This window comes from Leuresthes tenuis, unplaced genomic scaffold (assembly GCF_036924035.1).
Source record: "Leuresthes tenuis unplaced genomic scaffold, fLeuTen1.0.hap1 SCAF_8, whole genome shotgun sequence".
NCBI classification, from domain to species: domain Eukaryota; kingdom Metazoa; phylum Chordata; class Actinopteri; order Atheriniformes; family Atherinopsidae; genus Leuresthes; species Leuresthes tenuis.
The window spans coordinates 21,886,726-21,904,172 of NW_027325362.1; the positions used below are offsets into that span (position 1 = coordinate 21,886,726).

The following is a 17,447-nucleotide window of genomic DNA, read 5'->3' on the forward strand; positions in this document are numbered from 1 at the left end:
TGACTGAATGTAGCGGGAAGCCGTGGCTCAAAGAAATCCCACCACGCTGATTTCAAACAGATTTACTCGGGATCAGTTAACTCTCATTACAAGCTTCATTTTCACTTTATTCTCAGACATTACAACAAATCACTCCAGAATCAAAGTCTTTTTATTATTATTATTATGGAATACAGAAGATATTGTGCCAAATAACATTTAAACACAGCTGGAATGGTAACTCTTCCAATGCAAAAACAAACACTATTTCATGTTTCTCCAGAATCCTGGAGTGGAAAACTTAAATCACTGGAGCTCGTTTGAGTGAACTGACCGTCTCCGTTCCAGAGTTCAGCAAAAAAAAAGTTTCAACTGCTCCAACGAGTCGTCGGATTTTATTCTACAGAGAACCGGAGCAGCGGTTTGACGCGACCCCTCGTCCCGCTGTCCCGGGAGGGAAAAGAAGAAGAACATGAACAAAAGTGTCGTCTACTTTTGGAAGTTTTCGAATCTCCCAGTGGAAAGTGCTGAGTCATGCTGTGCGATATCCGCTTCCAACTTTAAAAAAAAAAAGGAAAAAAGTTCAGCATTGTCACTTTTTTTCTTCACATCAGGCAGAGGTGGCCTCACTGCAGCGGCCGACACCGCCGAGGCTGCTGCCCACATCTGTTAAAACACCTAACGATTAAAGGTCTAAAACACACGCACACACTGTCGCCGCTGTGTCACGCTTCGTTTTGCCACCGCTCACGATGACACGTTCTTCCACACGCTTCCTGCTCGTAGCTCACGGACTGCATCGTACTTCACAACTGTTACATTTTATTGTTTTGTCATTAATACATTCCACACTGAACTCATCATTGGCAAAAGTGAGGTTTCGAACCTGCAACATAACATTATAAAACATTCATTTATTGCTATTTTTTATAAAACTTCTTGATTACACATGCTCTGCATTTTCTCCTTTAAAATACAGTAAGTTTACAATAAGTTTTAGTCGTGATTGAAGCACATCCAGCCTGCAGTCACGGCACGACAGATGTGTGTTAATTTGTGTGTGTTTGTGTGTAACGGCACACTAACTGCGAGCCTGCTCCGGTCCGCGGCTCCTCCACCACACAAAAGCGTCAGAGTTCAGAAATGGCGTGTAGTGGCTGCGGTGGGATCCGTGCGTGGACGCCGGTGCCGTCAATCTCTCCGGAAACGGGTGAGGTGTGGCGGGGAGCGGGTAATGAAGGTGTCGCAATGATTGGGAGCGTTTCGCCGACACTTCCTCCTCCCCCCCACCGACGCCCTCCACCTCCCCTCAAGCAGAAACCTGCAGTTCGTCCGTCCGTCCGTCCGTCCCCGGCCTCCTCAGGCCTCTTCCTGCTCGGGGAAGTTGAGGATCTTGCGGTGGGCTTGCCTCAGGTACTGCTGCTGTTTGAAGTACACCTTAAACGCCCCTTTAATGGCCACGAAGGCGATGCCTCCCTGAGGAAACAAAAAAACGGGTCCCCGACAGGACGGCTTAAAGACGGATTCAGCTCAACACATCAAAGCCTCCCCCTCTTGTGGCTTAAGGAAATCTTTCATTTCACGCCGACTGCCTCAAACACAAACACAGCGGTCTCTACGGGCTCCTGTTAAGCTGCGAGCAGCAAAATCTAGAGCACATTCACAGCGCTACATTCTGCTTCTTCTGTCGGCTCAAAGCTGACGGGAAGGAGCGGGAATTCAAAACGTAGACAAAACAGAGAGAAGGAGGTCAGAACGCGATAAAGGAACACCATTTTCTTTTCTTTTTTTTTAAGTTAAAACTAAATCTGCACCTTCAGTTATAAAAGCACATCAAATGAATCCGGTTCCGTCGAATGGCTTAAAATGGCCACAGCTGCGGTCTTACTGGCTAAAACCAGCTGCTGTGGGTGTGTGAGGAGTGTGTGTGTTACCCACCAGGATGGTCCTCTGCAGGTTGGAGTTGACGCTGCTGAACATGAGCTTCCCGACGATGGTGGCGATGGTGGGGAAGACGAGGGCGCCGCACAGGATCCGTGTGGCCGACACGTGGTCGGCCAGGGGGCTGGCCTCTGCGGGGATGCGAGGAACTGGACAGCCAATCCCTGCAGTTCAAACATTTACTTTAGCAGCGATCACCCGCAGCTCAGGAGCCTGAGGCCTGACTTAGGCGCACCTCTTGTGGTCTCACCTTCATTCTTACAAAGGTCCCGGCTTGTGTGCGAGGCTCCAAAGCCTCCGGACAAGTTTGGAGCCTCGCACGCGAGCAAATGACACGGCAAAATAATTCAGAAGGTGAAAAGAAGGTGCTCCAACCTGGGAAGATGCTGTTGAGGATCTGCAGTTTGTTGGAGTACTTCCTCCACAGTCGCAGGACGTAATCCTCCCAGCGGATCATCTTCCCCAGGATCAGCATGACGGGGATGGTGGGCAGCCCGATGAGCAGGAACAGAGGGTCAGCCCGCTCCATCACATCCAGGCCCTCCTTATGGCCCACCACCTGGGCAGCACAGTCACAGTTACAGCAGAGACGTCAAACCGGCCGCCTTTGCTCACAAATAAGGGGAAGAAAGGAAAAATACCTGCATGACGGTGACGGCTCCGTAGGTGACAGCAGTCCAGTAGATGGAGCCCACCATGATGCCAGCTGCAGCGAAGGGGCCGGCCTTAGAGATGAGCCGGTCGGCTAAGTCCAGCACGTAAACCACGGGACCTGGTGGAGGTCAGCAGCCACAACTTAGACGTCACAAGCATCTGAGGCCTTTTTCTCAGACTTAAAGTAGCATTTTATGACCAAAGCTCTCCAGAATGATCTGAAACCGCCTGTCAAAGCTCTACAAGAACCCTTTTGACTACTAAAGAGTTTCCTTTTTAGACATGTGAAGGTTTTGGCTTTAAAAATGCTAATTGCAAAGTGGTTTTTCCTACTTTTTTCCCCCTTTTTGAGGTATGTTTTGTGAACCTTTTTCCCTCCTTACTGAGGAGGGAAAAATCTTTTGTAACAAAGATTCTTTAGCTGACAAGAGGTCAAATGAAGGTCATCACCACAACGCCGCGAGGCTCACGTGGAATAAAGACGTGCTACTGAGCAACGCCGGCATGTGAAAGATTCTTCCTCTGGGCTTTTCTGAAGCGCGCCGTGTAAGGTGAACACCTCGTGTTCCCGGCTTAATGACGGACAGAGCGGAGCGTCTTGGGAAGAGACTAAAAATAACCGAGTTGGTTCTGAACGAGCACATAACAAGGATTAATCTGAAGTCCAAATTTGCCCTCGGAGCAGTGACATCAGTGACTGATATGGGGAGCAAAAAGATCCTCTGCTGCCGCCTCCTCTCCGGCATTCCATGCAGACTCGAGGGAAATCATGCAATATTTACAGGAAGGCAACCTGATTTCCTCACTCGGACAGACTCGGCCATGTCCTATTAATAACCGCCACAGGAGGGGGGGCAGCCTGTGTGTGTGTTGCAGTCGAACTGCAAGATGACATCACAGCACAGAGCGTCTGCGCGTCAAGGACCTGGAAACCTCGTTTTTCTTTAACACCTCATTACTACAGACAGTTTCATGTAGAAAGTAGAGTTTCACTCATTTTCAACTTAGCAGACGGAAGGTCGCGGCAGTGTAGAGCGAGTTAAATGTAGGAATATTAAGGAAGGTTAAAGGCGCCAAACAAAGCCAGGCTCACGTCATTGTTCTTACGTTTAAACCGTACGTTAAGACTAAATAATGCCAGTGAACGTAAAGCCACGTTGTTGGTCGACGCATTTCTCAGCACGCAACCAAACTTCGACGGCGTCCAACTCCACTTTAATCCCCGTTGGGTCTGTTGGTTCGACCGCTCGCTCTGATTGGGCGCTCAGCTTAGCGATGAGTGCGTGAGACGGGCTGTTGCTGCGGCGACGGAAACGCAAACAGCTCTCTTAACGCGTCGCACGCGATCTATTCTCGCATCGGTCGTCTGAAAGCGAGCAACTCTTCCACCGGAACGCGGACGTGTGGCTCAGAGGTTTCAGAGGTGTGTGACGAGTGATGAGGAATGTGCCTCGTCGTGAGGCCGTGAAGTGGCTCCGAGTGCTGAGTCAGCGCTGGCTGTGAAAGCAGGACCTGGTTCATAAGCTCTTTTCTTCTTTCATCTGGAAACATCTGCAGCACAGAACCACACTGTCCCATCCGTGCACACTGCCAGGGTTTTTAATACAGGAACGTTTTCACGGGCTCTGCGGACGCAGCGACACCGCGGTGCAGCTGCCTCCATCTAAAGGTTTAATTTAGCCTTCGCATCGAGCAGAAACGGCTTTCTGAAACAACTCTGGCTTTTTACGTTCACTTCAGGACAGAAATACTCTGGGATGTTTGTGCGGCGCAGCCACACAGAAGCAAATTCACTCTAAAAATACTTTCAGAGGCCATACCAAAGATATTTTTCTTTTGACAGCACTGCCCACAAGTCATTCACTTTCTAAACTCCATCAACTCGCAACAGAAGCTGTTCCTGCAGCTCTCGGCCGTTTGATGCTTTCCCGATCTCCTTTCACTGCACCTGTGTTTGCTGACCAGAGGGTCCCGTCCCCCCCTGAACTTATTAATGTGGAATACTTTGATGAAAGCACTGGAATCTCTTCTTCTTCCCTGCCTAAGCATTACTCCATCGCGGGCCGGAGGGAACTGGGTCACCTCTAACGGAGAATAAGAAATTCATTTAAGCCGCTGGCAGCAGATTCCATAATTAAGGTAGACAAAAAAAAAAAAAAAAACACAGAGGGAGAGAAAGCTCAGGAGGAAGAAGTTAAGTGCGACTGCAGTTTTTCAGCAGCGGGCTCGAACATTGGCCCACTGTTCCAAGCGGCTTGTTTACTCACTCTGGGCTGAGTGTGAGTGAAGGAGCGGCAGCAAGGACACGCCGTCCTCCGAGCTGTATCGCCAGCCAAATTAGTGTGATAGTCTGGCAGCGGCTCTGCAGCAGGTGCTGGTGGGAGTCGAGCCAGAGCGCCATATAGCTGCCCCCCCTCCTGCTGGGCTCAGCTCTTACTAGTCTCTCATCGCCACAAGTTTGACAACAATTAAAACCTGGGTTGAGACAAATGATGGAGGGGTCCCAGCGGTGGGGGGGGGGGGCTCCATCGTCCAAACTGAAAGGTGTCGGCGTAGTGTTGCTATCAAGCTGTGAAGCTGCTCTTATTCTGAGGAAGTCGCTGCAACTTCTTTAAGTTGTTAACCAAAAAAAAAAAAACTCTTGGAGTCCTGCATCACTTCTTCAAAAACCTCCTCCGATGAGCGCTTCCCCATCATCAGACGATACTCATGCTGGTGAAAAATGTCGGTGAAATCATAAGGAAACAGTCGAGTAACAAATAAGAACAGCTTGCGAATGCAGTCTGGCTAACATCTAACACCATGCAGTGCCAAAGAGGCACTGATCCAAATGGCCATCTGATGACTGCATTGTGTTACTCTGCTGGACCCTCTCTAAGGTACATCTCGCCCTTTATCCTCTAAAAATAACATCCTCGCAGGCCTGACGTCTGAAGCGCCGTGAACTTGTTGTTTAACTCCCATAAAATAACGACACTGATCTTGTGAGTTCATCATCGTCCCGTGACCCAGTTTCACTCCCACTCCTCTCCCAGACAACATCACTGCTCGCCTCGCTTCGCCACCTGACACTTGTTAATGGGATTAGAAAAAGAAAAGAAAAAAAAAGGTGGAACAGCCTCTGAGGTGAACTCAAACGATGCGAGGATGGCGCTTCCTGCCCGGATACTTTCAGCCTCTATGGGGGAAAATTCACCTTTTTATTCAGAACATAAACTAAACATAGAACATTAAAATAAATAAACTTCAATGGTTAAGGAGTTTTCTCTGGTGTAGACTCGAACAACATTAAAAAGGCACCAGTAACAAACTTTGCACAGCACGACTAACCAACTAACAGCTCCGACTCATGTCGATTCAGCACCTTTGATTGGTCTGTCTGAAATCTATCTAACTGAATACTCCTCTCACTCAACCCAAAGCCAGTGTGAGAGTAAGCAAACCAACACTGGATAAACGTCTGTTCACTTCAATTCAGAATCCAAAGGAGAGACTTGGATATACGTCCGATTATTAAAGCCAGGATGAGTCTCTAATCAAGGATACAGACGTACACCGAAGAGCGAGGTGACGTCTAAAAATGGTTGAGTTAAACCTTCATCTTAGCACCAAAGTGAGTGACAGCACAGCTTTGGCTGCTATAAATATATCTGAACCTGTTTACCAGCTGGACCCAGACTTCTGCTAGCAAACATTGTCTTAGACCCGACTTCGGTCTCAAATTGCAGATTCTCCCAACATGAGGTGGAAATAGCAGCGGCAAAGTGAGTCGTGTGCATTATGGCCGACAAAGATAGTCGAGTCTTCTTAATGGGATCACTGATCAGCTCTGTCCGAGGAGAAGTTATCGTCTTAGAAAGGTAGAGACTTCAAAGTGAGCTGGCTGTAGCCAGACAAACTCGCCTCTGTGTGGTGCGTTTTCACTGCACGCGTCATAGCTTTAAGGAACAATCGCATTCTGGGGGTAACTGAGGCAGCTGCTCCCCTGAGCTGCTGCCGGGCCTTTAAAGGCGAGCCCGCCAGGCCGAAAGCAAATATTCATCATCACAGAACCTTCGCTGTCTCTGGAGTAAATAGACCTGCGCTCGGGCAAAAAAACTGAGCAGCTCTCCGAGTTTGGCTGCAGTTGCGGGCAGCAAACATCACGAGTGCCTTCAAAGAGGAGCGTCAGTAGTCTGTTGACACACAAATCCGCTGCGGTGTTGCTTTCGTGTCGGCACGTACCTGAATAAGAAGAGTTACTGCGACATTTCTGACGCTGAAACAGATTTATGACTTTGCAAACTTTTTACCAGCCGTGTGAATGGGTGGATTTTCCTTGTAGCGGTAAAACGTGGCCCTTTGTCACAGCCGCACCTCAACTTAAACTTAACGCCTTTCAGCCAAATCTTACTCCATTTCAAAGCCGTCTCTTCGGTTTTAAGCCTTCCACTCACATCCCCTGATGGTTTAATCCTTTCGTGACATGGAACCCACCTAGTTTGGGAAAGACGATGAGGTACTCTGCGTTGCACTGTGGACAGGCCACGCGCGCCGTGCTGTTGCCCCGCTGCTTCTCGTCCACCCAGCGCTGCAGGCAGGCCTGGTGAACCCACTTGGTCGAGCCGCGGCATCTGCACGGTCGCACCCACTCAGCCGTGCGGTCGTCCTCGTCTGTGGCGAAGCACACCCAGCAGCTCCTGAAACAAACGCGCACACACACACACACACACAGGAAGGTTTACGTCACGAAACACGCAGCAGGAAGGAGGCTACGGCAGTAAGAGCTGACGACAACTTCAAAGTCCGACCATTGAGCAGAAATGTGATAAACCAAACCTTTCCGATGGCCAAGCAGGACGAGCACAAAGAGCAGAGAGATTCTGCACATAGAAAGCCAAACAGCACGCACCACATGCTTCCTCTGCCCCGTGTCAGCCCAACATCTGGAAGGTCCTTTCAACAGCACATCTCCGCTGGTTCAAAGTGTGCAATACTCCATGTGGGAGCTTTGCCTTTGTTTCTTTTAATTACTTTCCACCTCATGGAGGGTAATTATTCTTCTTCTTTTAGAGAGGTTTCAAACTGGGCCCCAACATATGCTCAGCCCAGTTTTAAACTAACCCAGTTTACTGAGCTGGAGCTACATTTTACTGTTCCCCTTCCCGTTTATAACAGGAACAGAAAACATCTGACCTCTCACTATTACTTGCATCAGAACTTTCCAACCGTGATACAACCCTACGGTTTTAATATTTAAAACCAAAAGGCAGAGACTCTCAGAGACTCGTATCACCGACCTCTTCAGTTTTACACCCCCGTACCTCCGTAGATCCACTCCGACTCGCTGAGATTTCAGACGTTTTTCTTTCGAACATTGTGACCCGTGTGATTATTGATGACCTGGGTCAACAAAACACTTTTCAGAGAGGTCGGTGTGTTTTCTAGAAAAATGCATCTCTGCCAGCTGCTTCAACATTTGGCCACAGAGCCTGACTCAGCAGATGCCCATAGAGAGACGTGTATATTTCAGCCCTCCTGCCACCACAGGTGAATAATGGATGCCAAATCTGTGGCTTTCTGTCATCGTCATGTGGAGGTCCACTCGTACTCTGTTACCTGTTACATGAGAATTTGCTCTGTCAAAGACTGGGTGGCGAGCTTGGACTATTGGCTCTGGTTGCTGCCTGCATGTAATGGATGATTTTCCAATATCCCTCCCCAGTAGTACTGAATAAAACATAACAATGCTGGAGGGGAGAGGCTTCAGGTTGGGGTGCTCAGATGACACATCAGGCAAAAGGCCACAGCGGGAGCATGAGGTGAATCAGAGTCTGACAGGACCACTCTCGTTTAATTCTGACAGCTACGTCAGTCCAGACTTTACTTTAACGCAGATGAAATACGCAGTGAGGGCGGAAAAAGGCTCCTAATGAAGACTGATTGCAGTGGTCTCAAAAGGCCGCCCAGAGACATAAAGTGCTGCAGCTAGAAAACAAAGTGCTGAGAAGAACAGTGTTGAACAGTGATGCCTCCACAGGAGAACACCAGAGCACTGCCTTAGATTCATCTGCTCCTCTTCCTGTAACCGAGCCCCTGAGCCCGACAGGACGCTGAAATGTTACCCTCTGCGCAAAACCTTAACCTCCACCTCGCTTTAGCTTCAGCCCTGTTTAACAGACCACTTTGGCAAATAAGCCTACGCTGCACAGGTACAAGACGTCTCCTGAATACAGGGAATTCTTCTGCAGTTCTAAAAGGAGGCCGGCTTTAAAAGGAATGCGTAGATGAATAAAGCTCTAACGCATAGTTTCATAGTAACTCTCCCATCACTAACAAGGCCAATGCAGCAAGCCGAGCCTGTCTGCTTGCATTTTTAAACATTCAAGTGTTTTCATAGACAACAGGTCAGTGTCGATGCATCACCTCATTACTGCTAATCAACATCTGAAAGCTCTGAACTTCACAGAAGCAAACTGTCTCACCCACTTATTTACAACATAAACAGGCAAACTCAAGAGGGGCACTGCTCCTCTGACATGTGTTAATCCGCCTAATGTGAACCGACTGCTTTGAAACTTCAAGGGAAGGTGAGCAGCAGCGTCTATTATCCTTTTTCACTTCACCAGTTGCTTTGAAAAAGCCTGCCGGGATCAAACGAACGTGCAGCGGTGAAGGGCTGCGGATCCTGTCGAGCTGAGGCAGCATCACGAGCCCCGCGTCAGCTGCAGCCCGACAACAGGAGGAGACACAAGAGCTGCAACGTGCCATCACACAGACCCAAGTACAGCAGGGTGTGGCGGGGAGTTCGAAAGGAATTTGGAACGGCGATGGGACCAACGCACGGCAACAAAGGCATGTGTGGCAGCATAGCTACTCTCTCATTATCTCACAGGTCAGGTTCCCGATCTTTAAGAAGTGCGTAAGCCACACCACAAAGGCTCCTTTCACTAATCGATGGTCATGTGACTGTGAGAAAAACTGAAAGGTCCTCAGGGAAAGAAAAGAAGGAAGAAAAAAAGCAAGCCTCTTCTAATCCTCGACTAGTTTTTTCCCCAAACAGACAACTCAGGATGTCAGTATTTCTCAATCAATGTAGAATCCAGCTACCAAGAGTCTGAGGTAAGAAGTTCACCGATTCTTATTAGTCAAGATAAAGGGTTTAAGAGTACATTTTGTCCACTGAATGAAAGCAATTTACAGCCATGGCGGCCTCGGGTGACTGTGACCTTTTGCCTTTTAACACATGATTCTAGGAACGAGTGTTTGTTTATGCCTCGATTGCTGCTAACCGGCTGGCTTCCGGAACTGAAAGAACCGACACCAGTGATGCATCACATTATATTAATCAATACCTTTTTTTTTTTTTTTTTTTTTTTATAACTAGCAAACACTCCAGTCCTGTGGTTTACAGATTACACTCATACACAGCTTCTGTCTCACGGTGCTGCCTGTAAATCTTCTGTGTAAAAAGTGAAGTTCAGCACGAACCATCTGAGCAGGATGATGTCACACGAACCATTTGTAGATTAAAGGAGTCCAGGCTGCTTTTAATGACGTCACCTTTTGGAACCTCTGTCTCCTCTTGTGGACGTATCCACCATGTCTAAATTTGGTTTAGGAAGCTTAAAAGGGCAAAACTGAATTTTCTTGTTTTTAACTGGCTGAATTATTAGTAGGCGTATGCTATAAATACATTTTAAAAAAAGAAAGAAAAGTGCCATGAAAAGCAACAGAGAAAGGCAGTTTGCGGTTAGCGATTCTTTATCGAAATGACACAACTTTGACAGACCTACACCCACACAGCACGTATTTATCAAACCATTCATGCAGCGAACAGAAGGGTGGCTATTCTGGACAGTACCAGACCAAAATATATATATATATATATATACAGAAAAAAAAATGGGCTGAAGTGAAACATGGCTCCCACATCGACTTATGAAACACTGCATTGCAGAGGCAGCTGGCTGCTTGTGGCGGGCCGAGATAAGAGCCTGTGGGGCCTCATGTTTGCCGGCGATAGAGGCTGGGTACACAGCTTTATAGAAGCAAACTAACACCACACACATCTCACAGCTATCTGCTGCTCAAACAGCGTCAGGGTTACAGCTTCGGCCACACACATGCAGCACGTAGCTAAGGCTCTCTGCACGAAGCTCACGTGCCCTTCTTTTCTTTTTTGCTGCTTTACCATGTGTTTGGGGAACAGGTTTCAAGTCCAGAGTTCAATATTGACAGAGAGTGCAGAGCCAAATGCCTCTTCGAGCACTCGGCGCATGCTATCAGGTGCTGGCAGTTGTTTTGAAGGAAATGGCACACGAACGTGCTTGAGGTTAAAGTCGCCGCATCTCAGCTCCACTCGGACTCTGGTCACACGACATGGTGAAACTCGGAGGACAGAGATGGAGACCGAATGAAGCATTAGCCTCTTTAATTGTGGAAAATGCTTGCGAGTCAATGAGGGCCACGACTTTTAAGGAGTCACTTGTCGACAAGTTTTAATCACACCGACGTTTCCCTTACATGACATAAAATCAACACGTGTTTTTCTCTGGAGAAAAACATGCTTTGTGTGGTTCGGGAGAAGTGGGAGAAGTGGGAAAAGCTGGACTGGACGATTGCTTTAAATAGCAACAAATTGAGAGCTGGGTCCACATTACCAGGCTCGAGTGACTCATATCTGATGTTTTTCAGGCTGTGTAGTAGCGCAGTGAGTCGTCCAATAACCTGAATGTTGGCGGTTCGATTCCCACTCTCAATGCTCAAAAAGATTGGTGGACTGACAACTGAAGGGGTGGCAGTCCACCTCCTTGCCAGAGCCAAGGTGCCCTTGAGCAAGGCACTGTACCCCCATGCTGCCCGGGCGCTGTGAATGGCTGCCCACCGCTCCAGTGTATATGGCATCTGTCTCCATGAGCGTGTGACCTGTGATATATATATGTGTGTGTGCGTGTGTGTGCGTGTGTGCGTGTGTGCGTGTGTGTGTGTGTGTGTGTGTGTGTGTGTGTGTGTGTGTGTGTGTGTGTGTGTGTGTGTGTGTGTGTGTGTGCAACAGGTGCCAACCTGGATGGGTTAAATGCGGAGGAGCAATTTTGTGTATCTACATGACAATAAAGTCTTAATCTTATATCCTACAGGAGGCCATGTGAGATGAGTAGGGAAGCTCATATTTGAGTCCAACCGGCTTTCTTTTGCTTTTTACACATCCACCAATCCTCCCGAGTGGTCTCGCAACCATGTTTTCTGTTGCTGTAGCAGAAACTAATGGCATAAAAAGGGCCTCCAGTGTGTCCTTAGTGGGCAACAAAAGGAGATATGATTGAGATCCAAGTTAAACCTGAACCGAACAAAACGCCTGTTGGTCGCTTTGACTTGATGGAATTTTCACATTTCAGCCCAGATTACCTTTTGTCACAGCCACAAACTGAACTGATGCTTGCTAACAGGAAACGAGCCTCTACGTTGGTTTTCCCAACTGCTGACCAAACCGAAAGAGGAAGAATCCAATTCTGAAAAAGTGAGACTATGAGGACAGCACGCGTCATACTGGATCTTCCCTTCATAATCTTCAGGGAGATGTTCAGTTTAAGCTTATCGAGTCAATTGGGGAACATGTTCTCGGGGCTTAAATCGAAAATGTAATAATGAGAGCTGGTTCCCGTTATGTTAATTGCTTTAACAGGTTTTCAAACATGAAACATGTACAACTTCTCCACACATAAATTTGGGTTGTTCTAGTTTCCAAATAACACATAAAAGGTAACACTTCTGGTATAACAAGATGCGCAGAAGCTTTACTTTTTTACCTCACTGGGTGAATTTGAATACACATTAAGGTGGGCAGATAAGAGGCCTTTAGGGAAAGTTCCACCTTACATTCATGTGACCTAATTTACAAACTGCACCGTAGAAAAACTACTTATGTAACGTCAGAGTGATACAAGACCACTTTAGGCAGCATCAATAACTTATCAATAACTAAGGCTTATAGCCGAGGGGGGCGTCCCTCTATCAACCCTGAAAAATAAAATAAAATAAGAGATAATGACGCTCAAAACTAGTACTGGGTTGAAAAGGCATTTTTTTCTAACGTAACACAAAAAGCTTTGATTTATTTTCCTTTAAAAAAAACAATAAAAAAAAAACAGATTTCTAACAAGGTTCTACTTTTACGTAAAGCTACGTAGCATGTTAGCCTTAAACTTGGAACTCACCTGTCCAAATTCTGCGGCGCGGCCACAGCACTCTGTTCCGCCATTGTGATAGAAAACAACGATAAAATGAAATACTGTCTTCTTGGTGGATGGGATTAACGACGCTACGACTAAAACATGAAAGACGCGCCTGACAATTTGCTGCAGCCGAGGACGGCGTTGAAAACTGATGGCTGGCTAGCTAGCTAGCTGACGAGCTACATAGGCCTTTGTGTTGACACGGCGCACCAGCTGCAAACGAGCCAAGTATTTTAGCATAAAACTATCCCCTCGCAGTCATGGCTACCTAAATAGCATTTCACTGTGGACGATGAACTATTTCGAGTAAAAATCCTCTTTAAACCTGTTATGGCCTCGTTTCGCGTGACCGTTTGACTCCATTGACTGGCCGTCTCTGAAGTAACGTAAAAAAGCACGTCTGTGCGTGCCTGCGTCATCAAAACAAGAACCACACCGCAAAGGGCACTTGTGTTCTGATAAGGGAAATGTAGTTTGTTAATGCTTGTGCTCATCCTATAGGCATATTATATTATATTATATTATATTATATTATATTATATTATATTATATTATATTATATTATATTATATTATATTATATTATATTATATTATATTATATTATATTATACATGAGAGAGAGAAAGAGGGGGAGACAATAGTTGAAAAAAACATCAAGTCTTTATAGCTGCTTTGCTGAGTTACTTGTCCCACTGAACTCATAGCATTAAAGACCACAACAGCCAAGAGGAAGCGTTTGTACACCAGCTACTGCAGCTTCAAATACTACAACTCCCAGCAGCCTCCTCGGTATCATCCATGCGCCGCAGTCAATCAGCTGTTGAGGCAACTGCTGACTACCTCGGCACAAGGGTAGCTCGTTTGTCATATCTAAACCCTGACGAGGCAAACAGAAATACCTTTATTCACAGAGTCTCACAAAGGTGAACGATAAAGGTAATTCAAACTTCACCCTGGGGAGATACGCGACCCCACAGTGTGTGTGTGCGTGTGTGTGCATGCTGTTCCGTCGTTTGCAGTGGAACACATATGGATTAGAGGGATATTTCATGGCAAGAGCTTCGTGAAATGTAAAAGCGGATGTCTCAGTCGGCGCGACAAAACTGGCAGCTGAAGGGTCAGGTTGTCGGTCAGGGTGTGCGGTAGAGGGCCGATGAGATGAGCCACTTTGGGCTGCTGATTGTGCTGCTTTGATGACCTTGGAAGCGTTGCTCTTGGAGGAGAAAACACGGATTAACCGATTGGGTGTGCGCAACGCATGCTATTGCGATTACCTTTAAAGTCCAACTCCTATCGCTGCAGATATGGTGCTGAAATGACCCAGGCATTACTTCTGAGGTGCTATTTCCATAGTCTTCAGACTATTGCATCCTTGTTACTGAGAGGCCCTAGTAAGGGCTGCATGTTAGCTCTTCTCCGACCAGTCCAGAGGAGCCTTATTAGTGTCACCACTGGTTTAAATTTAGCACATTTATATGTTGTTGGTTGTTTTTTTTTAACCTTGAATGATGTGACGCCGTGTTTCAGGCCACCTGGCTGAACGTGCTCATCCACTCTGTGCAGCCTCACATCAGTCGGGCATGCCGTGGTCTGTTTACATTTTTACATGCTCATTGTTGAATCTGTCGTGGGAAACTTTGCGCTGCTGAAAGCACGTTTTGCCACTTGAGAAACCCGCAATGTGTTTGCCGAGGCTATTGCAAGGCGTTGCCTCCAAGGTGCAAAGTAAAGGACAGACTAGGTTACTGTTTTTTTTAAGCTTATTGTGGCCTTAAAACGCAAAGTACACACTGTATCATGTAAAAACAAAACAAAAAAAAAAGCCAGCCCCATCCCCGTGACAGTGCGGACAGTCACTATTTGAGCTTATGATTACGTCCCTTCTTGTAAATCCTGTAACTGCTGTTGGAATTGTCAACTCATTTGGTCCGTCAACTTTATTCGTCTCACAGACCACATACAGGTCAAATTGTACAGTTTACTGTGAGGAAACTGTCTGCACCTCAATACTGAAGCGGTCCAGCTGCGTCACTTACTGCAGTAAAGAAAGAGGGGAAAAAAAGAAAGAAGGAAGAAAAGAACTCGGACGACGCGTGTCTTTTTTTTCTGTCGGAAGTCATAAAAACAAAGCCTTTCGGCCGCGCGTGGCGTAGCTTTTAGGTCAAGGTAGAGTCTTTTCACCTTGTTGAAGGACAGCTGTATTTACTGACGTATGTAAATGAATGTAGGGGAGGTCCTTTGGCACAAAAAAAAGAACCCACACTGAATCAGTTTCACATTGCAGCTCTGGAGTTCCTGCGTGGAAGGAAAAACGAGACGTGGCGAAATCTGGTGAATATCCGCTGCCATAGGCTCCGTGTATAATTTGTGGGATTTATGATTCACTCTGTAGTCTTGGGAAGTGATTGTGTTTTTTGTTTTTTTTCTTCCTCTTCTTTTTTTCGGCTAAATGGGTGATCACGCGTTCGCTTTGCAGCTGCCTGGTCCCTCTAACATCATACCCCTGTCGGAGCTCTCCCAGTTCATCAGATACTACAGCGGCAGCCCGGTGTGCGATCTCGTCACTTACAACAACAATAATAATAACTCCTCGTGTCTGTTTCCCCCTGTTGCAGCTCAGCAAACCATGCAGGATGATTTACTGATGGACAAAAACAAAGCCCAGCCTCATCATCAGCAAGACCCGACGCAAGTAGACCCTCCTCCCTCTACACCGACCCCGTCATCAGAGCCCACTTCTTCCTCATCCGAGTCGGAGAGCCCGTCGACCGGGAGCAACCAAGCGGCTTCAGCGCTGAACAGCAGCAGCAGCAAGGACAAAGTGCCGATGGAGTCGCCGATCCTGCCCGGCTTGAGCTTCCACCACCAGCCTCAGGAGACCGGCGGCCCCCTTTCCTCCCCTTCCTCCTCGTTCGGGAGCACCTGGTCCACTGGAACCACAAACGCCGTGGACGATAGCTTTTTCCAAGGAATACCCTCGGTGAACGGAACGATGCTTTTCCAGAACTTCCCTCACCACGTCAACCCAGTCTTCGGGGGTAATTTCTCCCCGCAAATCGGCCTTGCTCCCCAGTCCCAGCAGCATCAACAGCAGCCCCAGCAGCAGCAGCAGCAGCCTCAGCAGAGGAGATCCCCTGTCAGCCCCAGTCAAGGCCCTTTCCCCCAGAGAAACGCTTATCAGACCATCATGAATAACAGCAAGGGGTCTTCGTCGTCTTCCTCTGCCTCGTCGTCCGCTTGGAATAATCACCAAAACGCCGCGTGGAGCACAGCCTCCAACCCCTGGACCGGGCTGCAGGCGGGCAGGGACCCGCGCCGAGCGGTCGGCGTCGGGGTAGGGGTCGGGGTTGGAGTCGGCGTCGGGGTGCCGTCACCCCTCAACCCGATCTCCCCCATGAAAAAGCCGTATACCAGCAATGTTATAGCACCCCCCAAATTCCCAAGACCCGGTCCGCTCAACCCCAAACCCTGGATGGATGACAGCGCATTCAGGACTGACAACAGCAACAACATACTGCCTTTCCAGGTAAACAGGCTACGGGCCTATGAAGGTCTATAGCTTTACAGTTTTAGCGTGTGTTTAAAAAAAGAAAATGACACTTTGACCTAGCAGTCGACCTCTAAACTAGGCTTTAATAGATGAACAAGGCACCATTGCTTGGGAAATAAATACTCAATTAAAGCTTTTTGTACCTAAATTAACTGGAATTATATCCTAATATTGTGAATAAAATCATTTTTGCCTAAGAGCCTAGGCTCTATCCTACAATAGGCATACCTTTAAGGCAGTTAGCCCATGTCACTATGTCTCAGTAGTGGCATATGTGTTTGTATAGCGCTAGGCTAAATAATTAAGCCTAAAATACCTACTTATACTCTATATTGTGCGACATGTGACCTGTGTGGAATAGCTGACATCACAGAAGACGTAGGGGATTTATTTCCAGTAGCTGTCAGCAATTGGTGTGACTTGTGTGGTGGAGGTAAATTACGCAAAACAATAATCTTTAGGTGCTGATGAACGATTATGGATATTTTTCAAAACACAGATTAGTTTGAAAAATATTGGCCCGGCGCAATGCAGTAGGCCAATTGGTTCATTTTTCGATCTGCTCGTTAAACGTGAATTTAAAAGGGACACATGATGCGTTCAGGAGCTCCTTGTAAAAAATCAATTCACCCTTAGTGTATGAGAGGACATCTTGATCTCCTTGATGTGCTATACAACATGATTAACATTCAGTCGTAAAACAGAGCTTGCTGCAGAAAGTTGGAGCTGCACAGTAATTTAAACGGTATGTTTCAGTCAATAAACATCTTAAGTTATGCTCCTCATTAAGTGGGATTTTCAAAGTCTTTGAGGAACCTGGCAACTAAGGCCGACCACTGAAGGTCACGGGGTTTTTTTCATGAAATATTTGCTTCTCTGTTGCTATTGATGTTATGTTGCTGGAATGTGGTTGGTATTCCATGTGAGTATTAACCGGAATTTCAACATATACGTCAGTACTTGAAGGTAACATTCATATACAGATTTGATTGGCTTATGTTTTGATAGCGGGTGGAGTTTAAACATCAGAGATGAAAACGGAGCGCAAGTTACACCCGGAAGTTAAAAAAAACAATTGATGGGGTTATTAAACTAACATTTAAGTTCT

The 17,447-nt window shown here is 47.0% G+C and overlaps 3 protein-coding genes across 7 annotated transcripts in view; 2 read left to right on the plus strand and 1 right to left on the minus strand.

The window, feature by feature from the left end:
- Nucleotides 1-17,447, plus strand: part of opn3 (opsin 3) — a 200,632-nt gene that overhangs the window by 49,592 nt on the left and 133,593 nt on the right. The window lies entirely within an intron of this gene.
- Nucleotides 76-13,186, minus strand: marchf5 (membrane-associated ring finger (C3HC4) 5). The gene is made up of 6 exons (XM_072391421.1): nt 12,771-13,186; nt 7,051-7,253; nt 2,562-2,692; nt 2,296-2,479; nt 1,918-2,084; nt 76-1,455 (listed from the first exon to the last, which is right to left on the minus strand). The coding sequence occupies exons 1-6, from the start codon at nt 12,812-12,814 to the stop codon at nt 1,339-1,341; spliced, it is 846 nt and encodes a 281-aa protein (XP_072247522.1). The 5' UTR covers nt 12,815-13,186; the 3' UTR covers nt 76-1,338.
- Nucleotides 13,598-17,447, plus strand: part of cpeb3 (cytoplasmic polyadenylation element binding protein 3) — a 40,223-nt gene continuing 36,373 nt past the window's right edge. For 2 of the 5 annotated variants that reach the window (XM_072391416.1, XM_072391418.1), the window contains exons 1-2: nt 14,987-15,120; nt 15,405-16,315. In XM_072391416.1, coding sequence (XP_072247517.1) covers nt 15,416-16,315 — 900 coding nt within the window. In that variant the 5' untranslated portion in view covers nt 14,987-15,120; nt 15,405-15,415. Of the gene's footprint in view, nt 13,726-14,986; nt 15,121-15,404; nt 16,316-17,447 lie in introns of those variants that run through there. The other 3 variants (XM_072391419.1, XM_072391420.1, XM_072391417.1) reach the window with 2 other exon arrangements.